The sequence below is a fragment of the Balaenoptera borealis genome, assembly GCF_965194805.1.
Source record: "Balaenoptera borealis genome assembly, chromosome: 2".
Lineage (NCBI taxonomy): Eukaryota > Metazoa > Chordata > Mammalia > Artiodactyla > Balaenopteridae > Balaenoptera > Balaenoptera borealis.
In genome coordinates this window covers 1473699-1491430 of record NC_138867.1, presented here as the reverse complement: position 1 = coordinate 1491430, position 17732 = coordinate 1473699, and the positions used below count along the sequence as shown (strand labels likewise).

The 17732-nt window shown below is 65.5% G+C and overlaps 1 protein-coding gene across 5 annotated transcripts in view; it reads left to right on the top strand.

Moving 5' to 3' along the window:
• SLC12A7 (solute carrier family 12 member 7) overlaps positions 1-17732 on the top strand; it is a 44712-nt gene that overhangs the window by 4221 nt on the left and 22759 nt on the right. For 4 of the 5 annotated variants that reach the window (XM_082381204.1, XM_082381205.1, XM_082381202.1 and 1 more), the window contains exons 2-8: positions 10328-10422; positions 10701-10823; positions 13586-13732; positions 14943-14997; positions 16064-16194; positions 16425-16666; positions 17292-17503. In XM_082381204.1, coding sequence (XP_082237330.1) covers positions 10328-10422; positions 10701-10823; positions 13586-13732; positions 14943-14997; positions 16064-16194; positions 16425-16666; positions 17292-17503 — 1005 coding nt within the window. The remainder of the gene's footprint in view (positions 1-10327; positions 10423-10700; positions 10824-13585; positions 13733-14942; positions 14998-16063; positions 16195-16424; positions 16667-17291; positions 17504-17732) is intronic. The other variant, XM_082381206.1, reaches the window with a different exon arrangement.

The window sequence follows — 17732 nt, the reverse complement described above, 5'->3', positions numbered from 1 at the left end:
CAGCTCCCCGTGACGGGGCCCCCACCGCACAGAGAGCGTGCAGCTCAGAGGCCCTCCTGGCTGGGCGGTCACACGGCCAGGGCATCAGAACCAGACGGCCCCGCAGCCCATGGTCTCCGCGTGGACCCCGTTATTTTCAAATAATTGATCCCACATGTCCCCTGCTTGGAGGTGGGCAGCGGGCTTACTCTCCGCTTGGTGGGTGGGGGGGGAATTCTCGCGGGGTCGTTGGAGGGGGGGGTGTGCCTAGAGAGGGTGAGGGGCCTTGTGTGGGCCCAGAGCCCGTCAGGGCCAAGGTCACCCAGCGTCTTGATTTCCTGCAGCTCAGGGCATCACGGACCGAGCAGGGGGCAGCCGGGATGGCCAGAGGCGTCTGCCAGGTCGGAGCCAGTAGGCGAGGGGGCTGCCCTCGCTTGCCTGCCCCCGGGGAACCGGGCCGTGGAGGGAGGCTCTGCCCAGTAGGCCTGCGGCCACGGCCCTGAGCAGACCTGAGCAGGTCCTGGCACCTGACCGGCTGGCTGCTGGGTTGGCCCGGGCTCCTGCCCTGGGCGATGGGTGGCCTTGGGCCGGGGGTTCCTTCCCAGGGCCAGTGTCCTCGGGGCACAGCAGCGGGACTGTGGTTGGGCTCGGGGCGGAAATTGGAGGCACAGGCGGGTGGGAGGACGGTGCCGCTGGCTGGTCTCTGGGGATCTCCCGTTCCCCCCAGAAGGGCCGCGCGTTGCTGGGCACGTGAGGCTGGAGGGCGGAGGCTGCCGTTTGGCCTAAGTGTTAACCGCCGTGCGCGCAGCCAGGTGCTTTTGGGGGCGCCCCTCTCGCGGTCAACTTTGCAGCAGTGCTGCTTGCGGGGAGCAGGCGTGTGCAAGCCGCTCTGGGAGCGCGAGGCCGGCCAGCGTGGCGGTCCGGGGCCGTCCGGGCTCCCTTCTGGGGGACCCTGGGGCAGTGCCGCCCGGCACAGAGAGCAGAGCACAAAGGGTTACACCTTTCCTTTATGAGAAAGAGGGAACTCCCTCTTCAGAGCAGAGGTCTGGTCTGTGCAGATAAGCCTGCAGCTTCAGCAGGGCCAGCCGAAGAATGAGGCGCCCTGGCCCCCGGATCCATGGCCGCTCCTCCATCTGTGGCCCCTGGCGCCGTGTCGGCCCTGGAGCCCCGTGCCCGGAGCGCTGGTGAGGGGCCCCGTCCAGGTGCCCCTGTGGCTGGGGGTGGGGGTTTGCGGGGCCGTGCTCCTGGCCGGGAAGGGGGTGAACTGTCGGTGCCAGGTCTTGCCTGGGGCCTTGTGCGTCTGCGTGGCCTCGCTGCCCGCGCCTCTGGCAAGGCCCTGGGGCCCTGGCCTGGGTTTGTTTCCTCTTTCTTTCCTCAGGCGGTTTCTCCTTGAGAACACAATCGGGGAGGAGGTGGGAATTCTGTTTCTGAGCTTCGCGAGGCTTGGGTGGGCCCTGTGACCAGCTGCGAGTTTCCCGGGCTCAGGGTTGCTCTCGGGCAGAATCCCTGGCCCCATGTGCCCGTGGCGCTGGGGTCTCTGCTGGGTGTTGGGCTCCTGGGCCTGCGTTTACTGCTCGCAGCGAGAGCTGCTTCCCGTCTGCCCAGCCTGCAGCCGGCCTGCAGCTGAGCCTGTCTGGGCGTCCGCGTGGTCAGCATGTGCCTGTGGCCTGGCGCCGTCTGCGAGGCGGGGGCACCCCACGAGTCCACGTGAGCGGGACGTCCCCCCAGGGAGATGGGGAGGCCTCGTGCGGGCCCCGTGCCGTCCTGGGGGTTCTCCTTGTGCCCGTCTCCCTCTCCTGGAGCTGGCCTGTCCCAGAGGCGGCCGTGTCCTGGGCCCCGTCTGGTCACAGCCCACGGGTCAGGCCTGGGTTCTCAGGGAGGCTCTCGGGACGGTCACTGGGGAGGGATCGTGTGGAGCCGAAATCAGAGTAGAGAAGCGCCAGATGGTTCTTGGGTTTCCTCTTCCCTCGGATGGAGGGTCTTGACCACAGTCAGACAGGAGCCTGCGTCGGTAACGGGAGCCGCCCCGGGAGGCTGGTGGGGCTCCCGGCCGCCCACCTCCCGCCTTTGCCCTAGCTGGGCTGGCCCTGGCGTCCTGAGCTCCTCCCCCCACCCCCAGGCTGGGATCACGACCGCCAGTCCCCGAGGAGGGAGAGGTCGCATCAGCGGCAGACACCGGGGGGGGGGGGGGGGGGGGGGGCGGGGAGCCGGGTCCCCGAGCCCACCAGAGGCCCGCGCTGCCCAGGAGGGAGCACGTCCAGCCTGGGAGGGCAGGTCCTTTGGACGGACGGGAAGTCCCTGAAACACTCACTTTTCTGGAGAAGCAGCTCGCAGAGCTGTGGTCCCCAGCTGTGCCCCGTGTGCCTGTGTGTGCCTGCACACGTGTGTTAACGTGTGTGTCTGGCTGGTTCCTCTGTGTTCGTGCCTCTTAGTAGCCGAGAATCCCGGTACTTTCCTTTTTGTCTCGACTGTGCGAGCGTCAGGTTTAAGGAGAAGGTGCCAGAGGTGGTGTCTTTGGCCCGACTGCTGGGCCGAGGCCCTTGGTTGCAGCAGTGAACGCCGGGGCGGTGGCCGTGGCCTTGGTCCGGGTTGAAGGGCGGCTGTGTCCCTCCAGTGCCCCGAGCCTTCCTGAGTCCTTGTCTGTGAGCGCCCCGGTCCTCGGTGCCGCCCAGGAGAACCCTCACCTCGGGCTGCGGGGTGGTGGGGGCAGGGGGCACACCTGGGCCAGGGAGGCTCTTTCCCCTCGGCTGCACTGCCCGTTGCTGGTTTCGGCTTGGACCTGGTGTCACGGGGGGCGCTGGGGGCAGGGTGCTCCCAGAAGTGAGGGCTGTGTCGTTTCAGGAAGGCCTCGCAGAGGTGCTGTGACCCGGCCCTGCCCACCTTTCCAAGCGGACACCCGCCACGCCCCGCCAGGTGCTGGGTTCCAGGTGCCAGGCGCACGTGCACAGCGAGCGGGTAGGGTAGGAGCCGGCCTGCCGCCGCCCGTGGTCCGTGGGCCTGGACGGTGTTGCTTCTGGCCCCAGGCAGCGGGGTTTGTGCTTGGTGGGGGCAGCTGGGGGCCGGGCGCACAGGGTCACCTGGCGAGGCCCTTGGGAAGTAGCATCTCTGGGCGTCTGGGCCTCCAGCCGGCAAGGTGCCCCCGCAGGCCACGCGTGAGGGCCGGGCAGGGGCGCATCCACCTCCTGCCCTCTCGGCTCTCGCCTGTGGGCAGGCGCTTCTCGCTCCAGAGGCCTGGGTGGGGGGCCAGGCAGCCCTCCGGGAGAGGACGCTGGGAGGTGCCCCGGCAAGGGGCCGCGTCCAGCTGGCCGGGCTGTGGGTGGGTCCTGTCCTGTCAGTGTTTCCTCTGTCTTCGCCAGAGAACGGGTTTCTGTTTTAGCCAGAAACTGGCTGTGAAAGCACGGGAGTTCTCGGCCTCAAGCATTTCCTTTTTTTCTGGCTTGAACGCAGAACAGTTTCTTCTCAGGCTGTGCCCCTCGGGGAGTCCGCTGGCCCAGGTGGCCAGGCCGCTGGATTTCAGATCCAGCATTGATCCTGGCTGCAAAGCACGGAGGGCAGGGGGCAAAGGCCAGAGGGCATTAGTTAACCCTGAGGGTCGTGGAACCTAAAAACTCCGTTCCAACGCTGAACCCCTTGGAAGAGGATCCAGCCTCGGTGCCGGCCTGGCCCAGCGGACCCTCGGGAACGCCCCTGGCTCTGAGCCTCAGAGGTCACTCTCCGCTCCTCCCCTGGGAGCTCTTCCGGAAGAGAAAGAGACGGTGGTAGAAATCCCAAACACCAGCCCGGGGGGTGGGGGGGGGGGAGGGGGGGGGAGGAGAGTGCTGGTGCACTGGGAAGGGGAGGGCTTGTGCACAGAGGCTGCAGCGGGGCTGGCGGAGGCTGTGACCGCAGACGGAGGACGCTGCACTCGGGACCCTCAGCGGGGATGGGGCTCTGACCCGGTATCCACAGCAGACCCCTGGGTCCGGGCCTGCCAGGCTCCGCTTTGCGCCTGCCTCTCTGGCCTGGGCCGTCCCCGCCCGCCCCGAAGGCCCTGCTGCCCTGCTGCGTTCGCTCCTCTCCTGGTGGCTTCCTGTTCCCGCCCCCTCGTCCAGAGCACCGGGTCCCACGCTGTCCCTGGTGACCACCACGTTTACTCAGGTCCGGGTTAAGTTTGCATTTCGTGGAGCCGGAAACCGGGCATCAACACGGCTGTGGGAGAAGCAGGTCGAGGACGGGTGGGAAGAGCAGAGGCCGCCTCGGCGGGGGCCGTGTGTCTCCGAGGGCCGGGCACGCGGGCTGGTAGAGGCTGCTGTGCTCTGAGCCGCGTCAGGCCTGCACCGGATGGGGAGGGTCCGCATGGGTGTGTGGCCGGCGCTTGCGGGCGCGGGGGCTTCTCAGGACGCCCGTGATGACACAAGTCACACGGCCTCGTGCGAAGCTCGCTGCTGTCTCCCCTCACGGGGAGGCAGAGGGATGCCCTGCCCGCTTTGACCCTTCCTGGCCGCGGTTGCTCCCCGGGCCTTGGGCTCTCACTGCCAGGCACCCGCTGTCCCGCCCGTTTCTGGGAGGGCTCCTCGGTGGTCTTGGGCCGAGGCTGGTCTGCAGCCCTGGGTCCTGGGCCTGGTCCGGTCCGGCCTTGCTGGCCGGTCATCCTGGGAGCCCCGGCCAGGATGCCGCCCCGGCCTCTGGGGGCGCTGGGCTTGGTGTGCCGTGTTCAGATGGTGCTGCAGGTTCCTGGAACTTTCTTTAGAAGCTGAGGGAGACCAGCAGGTGGGTGGACACTAAGGCCTGGCTGGGCCGCACTGGGAGTCACCCCTGAAGCGCAGGCTTCCTCGGGCCTGGCGGGCGCAGGGGGGCGCCAGGAGCACGGGAGGGGCTTTAAACAGGCCACGCCTAGGCTGTGACGGTGCCTCAGAGCTTCTAGTTTTTGTGACCTGGACAGTTCTGAGGGGTGCTGGCCAGGTGTGTTGCAGGTGCCCTCGACTGGCATCCGTCTGATGGTTTTCTCGCGGCTCGGCGAGGTGTGGCTTTAACGGGAGGCCCCGGAGGGAGCGTGAATTCTCACCGGCACGCAAGGTGCCACCGTCACCGGGGCTCAGCACTGGGGTATCCATCAGGTTCTGCCGTGAAGCCCCTCTTTTCCGCTTTCCGTACTTCGTCTGTGGGAAACGAGTCATCAGGTGCCGCAACCCTTCCCCAGCCTTTAGAACGAGTGGATCCTGGCTTTATGGGCGCCTCCTTTTCAGCCAGCGCCCAGGTACCACTCTGTCCTCCTACTCAGCCTGCCCCGACTTGGGGGGCAGGGGGATGGAGGGGTTTCCCGCGCTGCAGGGGGGGCCAGTAGATATACATTTTAAAGGCTTAAAAAGGTTAGTTATAGCACATGGCTGCTGTGTCCTAGAAAAGCAAAATGAGTGTGAGTGCATGTCGAGTGTGAGTGCATGTCGGCAGTCCAGAGCTGGTGGTGCAGCCAGAGGCCAAGGGGCCTGCGCTCGGGCCATGTGATGCCTGCCCGCGGCTCCCGGGGTGTTTGAACTCACCAGCTGTGAGCGGGGTGGGGTGTCGTCTGTCCCAGGCTCCAGACTCTCTGATGGGCAGCTCTGCACGCATACAGGCGCCCGCCCTCCCGATGCCGGTGTGTGGGGCGGTGCTGTGGGCGTGTCCTGCGTGTTCGTCAGCTGTTTCTGTGCGGCCCCCCCAGTTCCCTCCTGTCCCCTCGGGTCCCGGGCACCTTCGGCCCTTCTTTCCTGGTGCTGCGTCCACAGCGTGGCCGTTCTCGGGCGTCCCCAGCACGTGGGCACCCCTGCCAGTTGGACGTGTCCCGGCCACGGTGTCCCGTGGTGAGGAGTGTGATGAGATTCTGAGCCTTGTTGGTTCCGCGTGGGTTTACTGGCCGAAGGATCCTTGTTTTAAAACCAAATCAGTCCCCTTCCTCGGTGACGAGAGGGGTGAGTCACGTGCAAGGTGGCTGGGCTCTGAGGGACCTCCCGGCCTGCAGGGCCTCCCCGCCCACTGCGCCCGCCCAGCTGGACACTAGGGGTCCAGGGGTCCCGGGCTTGCGGGGGCTGTGACCTTGGACCACGTCAGGCTGTGATCTCTGCGCGGTGAGCCCACCGGCGGCCCCTGCCGTGTGAAACGGGCAGGCCGAAAGCCCCGTCTGTGCGCGAGGCGGGGAGCCCTGGTGAGGGTGGGGTGGTGTTAATCGCGTGGGCTCCAGGCCGTTTCTGTGACTACACATCTGACGGCCCAGATCGGCCGTCCGTTAGAGCAGGTGAACGAGGCCCCGAGCGCTCCTGCCCAGAGACAGCAGGTGTGGGTCCTGCCCTCCCGGCTGGCGTGGCCCAGGACACCTGACCGTCGGAGGGACCCCTCCCACACGGCCCGGCAGCCACCGCTGCGCAGCGAGGGCACCCGGTGACCTCGGGGGACCCGCCCCAGGAGGACGGAGGCGGCGGGGCCGGTGAGGCGGGCCCTGCGCCCCGGGATCCCCTCTGCTCGGGCTTGTCCTGGGTCCTCATTGTCGTGAACAAGCAGAGTCCGCAGCGGGCGCAAGCCCAGACGAGGGGCCTCGTCCCCGAAACATGGGGGGAGGGTCTCAGCCAGAGGAGGACCCCTGCCCTCCAGAGCCGCGACCGGGCCTGGCAGGGTCGTGCCGGGTGCCATCAGAGTCCCGGTGGAGGTGGGAGGGGTGTCCACCCAGAGCCTGAGGCCTTCAGAGCCCCCAGCGTGTACCAAGGGCTCAGGCCCCGGGGGTGTGTGTACCAGTTTCCTTTGTGAAGACTTGAGTTGTAACCTGCCCCTCCCTTGAAAAATAAAAACTGAGATTTGAGTGTTCTCCAGCGCTGAAGGCAATTATGGGGATTTTAGGGCTCACCCGGGTAGCTTGTGATGGTTTTGCATTTTGTGGGATGGGATTGCAGGTGTGTCCCTCAGGTAGAAGCGTTTGATTTTTAACCAAGAGTCTCGGCTCCCGCAGGTCGAGGAGGAGGTGGCTGCCCTAGGCTCCTACGTGAGCCTCTTCCTTCCGCTGGGTGCCCCAGCGCTTTGGAAAGCTCTCCAGAGGGCTGCCTTCTCAGAAACGAAGGGAAACGTGTTCTCGTTAAAGGATTAGCGATTAAGACGCTGGTTTACGATGGATAAGGAGACTCACTGTTGGCCGTAACCTCTGGTGTGGGCGGTGCAGCCCCCAAACCAGGGGGGTCGGGGGGTGGGGGGGGACTTACGGAGATGCTGGGGCGTGTGCTGTTCCTCCTGTGCGTTTTGTGTGCGTTCCCCCGTTCTCTGTGCTCGCTCTGTGTGTTAATTCTGGTTATAAGCAGCGAGATGGAAGACCAGAGCCTCACAGCCTGACAGCCCAGTCCTGGCCGTCCCCGGGCTCCTGTGCACACGTGCCCAGCACACGTGTCCCCACGGGGCGGGCCATCCTGGCCTTTGTGGGGCGTTCACGGCACCGTTTCCCACTCCCCGGTCTCCGCGGTCGTCCTGTGTGTAAATAAGCCGCTAACGTCCACCTGCCTCGAATCAGTTGATCCTGGTGGTCTCCCCGGGCCCCCTCGCCCAGGCACTTCTCGCCCACTCTGCTCCTTTCCAATCCTCAGTTCCGGGCCACCCCCAGCCCCCGTCATGGCGGATGGGCCAGCTGCCTCAGCTCCTGTTTGAGGTCGTGGTCTCACTTTCCCAGCCACCAGGAGCATCAGATGCTCCAAGAAAGATGTCGTCTCTGTGGATGGAACGCGGTTGCAGGTGCCCATCCGCCCCGTGCCCGGTGGGCATTCGGACAGACCCTCCAGAGCCCCCTGGACCAGGCTGTGCTTCCCAGGCGGGGGCGGCAGGGGCACCTGGGCAGCTGGGCCTGAGCTGAGTGGAGGCTCTGTCCATGGTGGCCGCCTCTCCCTGGACGAGAAACATGAGACCCGGGAGCCACGAATTTGTCCAAGGTTGGGGCAGAGGGAGAACCCAACACCCCTCCCGGGGTGGCCGGCACCCTGGCCTGCGTGGCTGAAGCCTGTTGACCGGGACAGGGCCGGCCTGCGTGTCCTCCAGAGTCTGGTCTGCAGAGAGCTCTTCGCAGCTTCCGTTTACGCCAGAAACCCAGTCGGAAACGCTTGTGTCTCGTTACCAGAAGCAGGATTGTCACCACCAGAAAAATGCAGTCATTATTCCCAGGAAGAGGACGCTGAGCAGGAGCCCGCCTGAGGCCGGAAGTGGGGAGAGAGGCCGGCGCTCTCCTGAGGCCAGAAGGAGGGAGAGAGGCTGGCGCTCTCCTGGAGACACCTGCAGAGCCGGGGGAGGGCGCTCAGGAGTGATTCCTCGTCTAATTGGATGTGGTGGTATTTTTTAAGCTTTGTTTTGACCCAGCTTCAGAACTCTGACTTCAGAAAACTTTCAAGGGCACAGGATCACGCGTCACCTGCCTGAGCATTGGTCCCACCTGCCTTATGCCTCTCCCCACCCCGCTCCCCCTTTTCACACGTTCCTTCCTGATTTGCTGAGAACAGGCAGCGGGTGTGATGCCCTTTGTGTGTTTCCTAAAACAAGCACATTTTCTCTCATGATCCCTGTAGTACGGTCACCAAAATCAGGATGTTTTCATTGACTGAAGTCTTATTCAGATTTCACCGTCAGCCCAATAACGTCCTTTATGGAAAGAATCGGGCTGCTTCCATCTTCTTCCTCTTTCCAGAACGTTCCGGAGCCGGCCCGTGTCCTCCGAGGCCTCTGAAGAGGGCCGGTCCCTCCTTTGGTTTGCTTCAAGCTCCTCGTGCTGGAATCCGGGGACCCAAGCAGTCATGTCCTCTCCTGGGTGTTGGTCAGCCTGTGACCCTCGTGTTCACCTTGACCCTTGGTTCAGTGGGTGGTCGGCTCTTCCTGGCACTGCCCCTGCCCCATGGTGCTGAGCAGGTGGCTCGTGGGGCCATGGTGTGGGGGGAGGGTCCTTGCCCCATCCCCTCCAGGTGTTGCCCCTGGTCCCGGCATCTGCTGGTGGTTCCTGCACCAAGCGGTTCCCCAGCCACTGGCTTCCTCGGGCCTTCTGCTGCCCCCGAGCTGGTCACTGGGGCTCGGCAGTGAGGGACACAGGGTCCGTCCGGCAGGAGGGCAGGGCTCTGCCTGCCATGCGGCTTCCGCGGGCTGGACCCTGGGAACCTTCCGGGGAGGGGTCTGGGAGGCCTTGGTGGATGGGCGTGGAGCTGAGTGGGGTCTGTGGATTTCGGGGGACTGGACAGCTGAGTGGGGGGTGAGGGGCGATGCCTGGACCCTGGCGGCTCCCGAATTTGTGTCCCTTGTGAGGGGCAGGCGCGTAAGTTCACGGGGGATGGACTGTGGGCCCCCTTCCCTGTGCGTCTGGGCTTTGGTTTCCTTCTGGGGCTTTGGGGGATTCCATCAGGAAGTCGGGTGTCACCCCTGACGGGACCTGGTGAGCAGGTGATTCCCCGCTAAGGTCATGCTCAGGGTTGGCCCAGGGCCCCTGGGGGCCTGCAAAAAGCCAGTTTGGAGCGCCTTTTCCTGGTGTCCTCACTCAGTCCTTCTGATACAGGGTCACATCACCTGTGGAAGGCCTGTGGGTGGGGCTGACGTGCAGGTGGGCCCAGGTAGGGGTGCCGGTGTCTCCGAGCTCACCCCATGTCCCTGCTGGCGGCTTCTGGGACGGCATTGCTCCTGATCCCGTGGGATGGGGCAGGGCTGGGAATCAGAGCGATGCCATCAGGGTTTTTCTCTCTGCTTTGAATTGGGAGCACGTGGTAAGGCTCACGTTTCAGGATCTGGGAGGAGCTCCCAGGGTGAGTCGGGGCTGACCCTTCACTCCTCTGCGGCCTGGCCACGCCCAGAACCTTGATACACTCTAGCTGGGGACGGCGGGTCAGGGCTTCCTGACAGAAACAGCCATGGAGACAGCAGGGCCGCGATGGGCCACCTGCCGGCCGTGCGCCTACGTGTAGGCTCCGTGACACTCCCCGTGGGGACTGTGCTCTGAGCTAATGGGGTCACCGGTGAGGCCGCCGTAATCCACTGGGATTGGGGGAATTGGAAACCTGAAGCTGCTGTCGGAACAAGGCAGCGAACCTCTGCGCCACCTGGTACAAGTGCCGGTCCCCACCCCGTCCCCGCCGTGGATGGTCACAGGCCAGCCTGTCCGGAGCTGCTGGTCTTGAGCTGTTTGTCCTGTGGGACCCAAAAGGGCCGGGGTGGGACTTGAGGTTCCTGGACCCAGCGCCACCTTTGGCGTTCTCTCCACCTGGTCCCTCGCCCCCCGACAGATAACTTAGAAAAGTCCGAGGCACGCAGAGAAGCGCCTGGGGGGGCCCCCTCCTCCAGCTCCCTCGTGGCCGCCTTTAATTCCTTTCACGGCGGACCGAGCCCTTCCCCACAGGAGATGGAAACCCCGGGGAAAGCAGCCCGTTCATCGGCAGCGTGGAGGTGGGCGGAGAGACGGCCTTCGAAAGGAAAAGCATGGCGCTCTTCGAGGCAGGTGACCCCCACCCACCCTCCCCTTCAGAGCAGAGGCGGCGGCGCCCGCGGGAGCGGACCCCAGCCTCACGGTGCCCTGAGGTCCGGGCAGAGGCCTCGGGGAGCCCCGCGGAGGGGCTGGGTCTGGGCTGTCCGGGGAGCCCCGGGGCCCTGAGCCCTGACCGTTGGCCCGCTGGGCACGTGGAGCGGGAGCCCTGCTGGGAGGTCGGGCTGGTCGGTCTGGGGCGTCTCGGGGTGGGGGGGGGTCACTGACTCCACCTCTCGGCCCCAAACAGGAGGAGATGGACAGTAATCCCATGGTGTCCTCGCTGCTCAACAAGCTGGCCAACTACACCAACCTGAGCCAGGGCGCGGCGGAGCACGAGGAGGCCGAGGACAGCCGGCGGCGCCAGGCCAAGGTGCCCCCACGCAGCCCCGGCCCCGCGCCAGGGCCTCCCCTCCCCCCCGGATCCCCCGGGCCCCCCCCCCCGGATCCCCCGGGCCCTCCCCCCCCCCGGATCCCCCGGGCCCTCCCCCACCAGGATCCCCCGGACCCTCCCCCCCGCCCCCCGCTTCGTTTCTCAGTCACGGGACTTGTCCCGCTGCCACCTTCCTGGGAGCCTTATTTCTGAGGGTCTGTCTCTGGGGGCCCTCCTAAGATGAGCCCAGCCCTCGGAGGATTCTGTGCAGAGACCTCGGGGAGGGTCTGTGAGCCCAGCCTGCGGAGCTGCGCGCAGCACCTAGGACAGACCGCGACCCGGGCAGGCAGCTCCTGGCCTCTGTCCCCAGGGGACCCGGGAGCCGGTGCCAGAGGCTGACGCAGGCCACCCGTGACCCTCAGCACAACCGTTGTGCGGCCAGGTGGGCGGGTTTGGCGGGATGACCCGGCCGCCCCACCCCCGAGCACGGCTCCCCGGGGGACGGTGGCAGCGGCCCTTGTTGTCCCTCTGACCAAGGGGCACAGAGATGGGGGGTCGGTCCCCCAAAAGCGCCTTCTCCAGGGTCTGGACGCCTCTAGTATCTTGGGCCTCGTAACCGGTCAGGTTGACCCTTTGAAGCTGCCTTTTATGGGAGTGCTGGGGGCCCCGTCATGGCCTTTCAGGACAACTCAGGGTCATCTCGCCGCTGCACAGGGACAGGGGCCGGGCCTGAGGCTGGGCCAGGCGGCTGGGGGCCCCGCGCCCGTGAGACTGGAGGGTTTGCTTCTGGTGTTTCACGGTCCATGAGGCCAAAGGCAGGGGCCAGAGCTGCTCTCAGCCTGTGTTGACCTCCTCATCCTTCACCGTCTTGCGTCCGGGGTCAGGAACCCTCACGCTTTCATCATCCACAAACAGGACACGGGTCCGCGGGGGGCGGGCTGGCCCGGACGCTGGCGCTCAGGGCCCAGGCGTGACAAGCCAGCCGCCCGGCGCTGTTCAGGCCTCAGGCCGAGTCTGCCCGAGGCTTCCGACCCACTCCACGCTCCCCGGGCGCCCCCTTGGGTTCCTTCCCCGGGGTCTCTGCTCCGTGCCAGCCCCATGCCAGCTCTCTCGGTGCGGGCGTTCCTGTGTGTCGACCTTCCGTTCTCACGCTGAGAAGCCCCCCCGGCGTCCTCTGCGGGGGTCCGTCCTTCGGCCCGGCGAGCGGGCGGGGCCGCGTCTCCCCAGCCGCCACGGGACGCCTCGTGTCAGGCAGCCTGGCCCCTTCCACAGGCAGTGTTTCCAAAGCAGGTCTTTCCAGCTGCTTTTCCGTTTATTCACCTAAGTTTAAGCAGCTTCCCCCATTAAACGTCCTCTTGTCTTTTTAGCCAGGTGTCCCCAAATCCCGACTGTGTCGCCTGACGCTGCTGTCACGCTGGCCGGCGGGCAGGGCGGGCTGGCCCCCGGCCTTGTCCCCGAGCTTTCCTCCGGGCAGGTTTGCTCGGCTGTAGTCTGTCTGGGGTTACGGAAGGCGTTTCTGTCAGGCACCCTCCTGCAGTTACCCCACGGCGGGGCGACCCTCTCCCAGGCCGCCTCTGGTCGGCCGTGCTGCGGGGCCTTCGGGAAGGGGGTGACTCACAGGTGGCACGTCCTCTCTGAACTCTCTCTGGGTCCCCTCCCCTCGCTGGTCACTTCCTCCAGGTGGGTCAAGACACGGCAGATTTCTGTCTGGACTTGGTGCTTCTGCGCCCTTTGTAGCTTAGGGAATGGTGGCCGGTCCCTAACCCTTCCTTCCGGCCTCTCATTTCCCCTCACTTCGTGGTCTCCTGAGGACCTGGGCTGCAGTCGCTTTGGACAGAGCCCAGATCAGCTTGCTCCCCGTCTTTTCTCTAACTTCCCCCCCTTCCCGCTGTGCCCCTGATGGAGGAGGGGGCCGAGCCCTTCTCTCCCCTCTCTGCCCCGGGGCAGTGACGTGGTTTTGCCCCCACCCACTTACTCCTGGGCAGTGAGGGTGTTGCCAAAATCTTGGCCTCTGTACACCAGTGCTGAATAGAAATACGGAGGCAGAGTTTTGGAGGAAAGAGAAAGAATGGCTTTATTTCTTTGCCAGGCAAAGAGGGAACACAGCAGGCTAGCGCCTCAGAAACTGTGCCCACCCTGCAGGGGGTAGTGAGGAGTCTTATAGTGGTCAAGGAGCAGGGCGTGGCCAGCTCGTGGACAGTTCTCGGATTGGTTGGCATCAAGGTGAAGTTTCAAGCATCGTCAACCTTCTGGTTTCAGCCGGTCTGGGGTCTGTGTGCTTGTGGTCAGCAGGTTCCGTCTGGTGGGTGTCTGCTTCCTGCAGAAACAACTTAGGAAGGTGTGTCAGGCCTTTACCTGTATGTTTCAGGGAACTGGGAGTTCGTGATTCTGCGATGCGGCAGAATTATAGTCTGAATTATTACCAGTTCCCCAGGCCAACAGCTATTCTCTGTTTCTGTTGATACATCTTCACGTTTCCCAATCGTTCACTCTTGAGTCAGCATGTTACTTCCAAAGACAAGGACGCAGGGGCTTGCACACAGTTTCAGGGGGTCCTGCTCTGGGTTCTGTCCAAGCCCTGGCCCCGCTTCAGCTGTTTTCCACGTAACTGAAGCTGTGGCCTCTGCTGGGCTTCCTTTGTCTTCCTGCCCCCTGATCTCTTCACAGTGTCTGGGACCCACGGTGTGGACTCAGCTCCCGGCGGGGGCGGGGGCCCTGGGGGAGGCGCTGCCGGCCCTGGAACCTGCTCCGCTCTCTTCCAGAGCCCCCGCATGGGCACCTTCATCGGCGTCTACCTGCCCTGCCTGCAGAACATCCTGGGCGTCATCCTCTTCCTGCGCCTGACGTGGATCGTGGGGGCGGCCGGCGTCCTGGAGTCCTTCCTCATCGTGTCCGTGTGCTGCACCTGCGTGAGTGGGGCGGGGGCGGCTGGACGGCAGGGCTTTCCGGGGTCCCCGGCCCCAAGGGCACCCCTCACCTGCGCTGGTGTGAGCGCAGGTCAGCACCTGGCTGCTGACGGGCCGGGGGGAGTCTCGTGGGCCCACCTCCGCAGAAGCCAGGGGTCAGCGTCCCCTGGTGGCCACCACTCACGGCCATCCCGTCCTGCATTTAGGCCAGGTCCCCTGCCCACTGGTGACACGTTCAGCCCTGCACCCGGCTCACCAGGCCCTCCTCCACATGGCCTCCGCACCCACGTCCCCATCTGCCTTAGCGGCCCAGGAGCCTTTTCTTGCGACAGCTTGTTGTGCTCCCTCCTCACCTTTCTCCACTGCTGTTATGAGGAGGGTGATTCAGCTGCTCTCACCCCCCCAAGTGCCACCTGCCTGAAAGAATCAAATGATGCAGATGAGCCAGAGTCCCCTCGACCCCAGTCCGCCACCCTGCCTGTCCCCCAGCCGCGTCCCCCGGCCGCCCCGGGCCTCCCCTGTGTCACGGCCTTCCCGGTCCTGTGGTGTCGTGCTTAAAGGTCGTGCTTGAAGGTTCTTGCTGTTCTGCATGTGCTGCTTTCACTTAATGAGCCTGGAAGTATCTTTGGAGTAATCACCCCGCCCCCCCCCCCCAATAAAAACCGATGAAAAGCAGGATACAGAGCAGGGCCTTCGTTAAGCTAGAAATGTCCCTGGCAGGAAGCAGTCAGGTGGTCACTGAGGCTGCACGCTTGCCGGGGGCTGTTTCTTCCCGTCCTCGGGTTGTGAAGTCCTTGGTTGCTCCCCAACCCACAGGTGTGGCCGCTTTCCTGAGCAGCGGGTGAGGAGGCCCGCCCTGGACAGGCTCTGGCAGTCCTCCAGCCCCGTGGGGTGGGTGGCCCGGGGGGCACCTAGGTGGGGGCCTACGGGGGGTCCCCCTGCATCCCATCAGGAAGTGGGCGCCCACTGGAAGCAGGAGGTGGTCCTGAGTCGGGTGTTTCCTGGGGGGCTCACAGGAGCTCAGCTTTGGGGGTTAAGTGGGAGAGAGCAGGGCTGCGGTCCTGAGTGTTCTGGCGCCCGGTTACTCAGCAGCCCTCTGAGGTCAGGAGCCGGGAGTCGGCAGGCGGGCGCTGCCCCAGGCCTGGTGCCGTCCGCCTCCCTGGGTGGCTCTTGCAAGTGCTCTTTCTTCTAAAAGGCCCCCGTCTTTCTGCAGACGATGCTGACCGCAATCTCCATGAGTGCGATCGCGACCAATGGCGTGGTCCCAGGTAAGGGTGCCGCGGGGAGCTGGGAATGGCGGGGAGTGACCAGCGGGCTCTGCTGTGGACGGTGCTGCACGTGCCACATCGTGTGACGTTCACCCTTCACCCCGGGTGGCCTCAGGGGCGGCAGAAGGCGGGTCCCAGTGCGGACACGCCCTCACCCGCCTGCAGCATGGATCCCCACACCTGGAGGGGCGGACATCCCCGCGGCGTGGCCAGGCCCTTCCCTTCCAGAGGCCCCGTCGGCAGTGACCCTGCCGTTGGGCAGCGGAACTCATGCGGCTCCCGGCCCCCACCTGCACGTGACGCTTCCCCCGGCGTGCCCCCCCCACCGAGGGCACAGTGGGGCTTTTCTAAGGCCAGGGTGGGGTGCCCCCCTGCGGCTCGTCCCCCAGAGCCTGCCCGTGCACTTGGGATCCCTGAGAAATTGGGGTTCTCCTCAGGGGGAATCTACGTAAATGCGGCTCGTCCCCCAGAGCCTGCCCGTGCACTTGGGATCCCTGAGAAATTGGGGTTCTCCTCAGGGGGAATCTACGTAAATGCCTCCAGGGATTTTCTTGTCACGTCTACGCTGTCCACTGCTTGCTCTTCAGGAGGGGGCTGCACCCTGAGATGTCCTCCAGGTGCCCAGTGTCACGCATGGTCCCTGGTCAGTGTCCCAGTGGGGTCTCAGCCGACCGACAGGACGACCAGGGACGGGCTGGCGAGGCCGTGGGTGTCACTGTATCTATGGGTGTGACACACAAAGGATGACTAAAGAGCCCTTGGTTTTTTAAACCTTCTTGGGCGAAAGTTGAGTCGAGGTTTCGGGTGTGATGTCAGCCGCAGACTTTCTACGGGCACGGCCGTCGGGGTCCAGGCCCCTGACTGTGGCTCGACCTCGACCTCATTTAGTCACGGCTTCCAAAGACAGCCGCCAGCGGGGGGAGGGTGCCTGCGGATGCAGGCGCGTGTCCCCACCCTTGCGGCCAGGCTCCCCGTTGTGTGGACGAGCCCGTCTGCCCCGGGAGGTCTGTGTTCACGGCCAGCGGCAGGTCCGTAACCCGCTGCCTCCCATCTGGCGTATTTGCAGCGGGCGGTTCCTACTACATGATATCGCGGTCTCTGGGGCCGGAGTTCGGGGGGGCCGTGGGCCTCTGCTTCTACCTGGGCACCACGTTCGCGGGGGCCATGTACATTCTGGGGACCATTGAGATTTTTTTGGTAAGTGCCATGTCTCGGGCGGGTTCCCTTGTCCAGGCCGCAGACGTGCGGCCTGAGGGTCTGTCCCAGGGCGTCTGCTGGTGTGGAGGCTCACGGGGAAGGGAAGCCCAGCGCCGAGCCCCCCACAGAGGGCCCTTTGGGAGGCGCAGGGGCGCGCCTGGCCCCGCGCTCCCGTGTGGTCGTCTTGGGGAGGGGCGGGTGGCCCTTCTTGACCTCGCTTTGCCCTGCAGACCTACATCTCCCCCAGCGCGGCCGTCGTGCAGGCTGCGGGGGCGGGCGGCGAGGCCACGGCCCTGCTGCACAACATGCGCATTTACGGGACCTGCACGCTGGCCCTCATGGTCATGGTGGTCTTCGTGGGCGTCAAGTACGTCAACAAGCTGGCCCTGGTGTTCCTGGCCTGCGTCGTGCTGTCCATCCTTGCCATCTACGCCGGCGTCATCAAGACCGCCTTCGACCCACCTGACATCCCGTGAGTCCTCCACCAGGCTCCGGGCCGGCTTCCTGGCCCAGTCTGCGGCTCGGGCCTTAACCACTGACCACGTTGGCCGGGCTGGGGATGGCGCCCTGTGTCCGCAGACGTCCCCACTCTGGCCGGGTTGAGGGTGAGCGGGTCGCGGTGCTCTCGTGGTCGTGCTGTCTGCAAGGACAGGACGGGCCCGGTGACATCCAGCAGCGCCGAGCTCCTCCCGGCTGTGGCCCTGTCCTCACGGAAGCCCCTGAGCAGGGTCTTCTCTTGTCCCCTTTCGGGTGAGGGTCGTGGAAAGGGGTAGCCCCGGGTCACAGAGCGAGCACGCGAGCCCCTGTGCGGCCCCACCGGGCTGGGCCAGGAGGAGCCGGGGGGGGGGGCGGCCGCTATGCACACGTGGACGCGCCACGCGGGCCACTCACTGCGCGTCAGGTGCCCCAGAGCGGAGGGCGGCAGGACAGACCGGGGCCCGGTGCTGCCGGAACCCTGCTGCGGGCCGGTCCCTCATGCGAATGCTCTTGCCACCCTGAGTGGAGGGGGTCCGAAGTCCCACGTGAGGGACCGGCGAACTCCACTTGGTTACGGAGAAGAGCAGTGGGTGAGGCGTGTCACCACCTGCCCCGCCCAGGATCTGTCTGCTGGGGAACCGCACGCTGTCCCGACGCAGCTTCGACGTCTGTGCCAAAGTCCACGCTGCCGACAACGGCTCAGCGGCCACTGCGCTCTGGGGCCTCTTCTGCAACGGCTCCACGGCCAGCACCTCCTGCGACCCGTACTTTGCCCAGAACAACGTCACGGAGATCCAGGGCATCCCCGGTGTGGTTAGCGGCGCCCTCCTGGGTGAGCGTCCGGCGGGTCTGCCGGGGCCGGGCCTTCCGAGCTTAGTCCCTTGGGTCCTGTCCTTCTGCCCAGCCTGTGGCCACCTCACCCCATCCCCGGCTGCTGGCCCACTGGGGTCCCTCTGGGCTGATTCTCCCCAGAGCCGTAGACGCCAGGTGAATTGTGCAGGTAGCAGGTCAGGGCTTCAAAGTTGGTCCTTTATCTTTAGAATTGCAAAGCGGCAGGCACT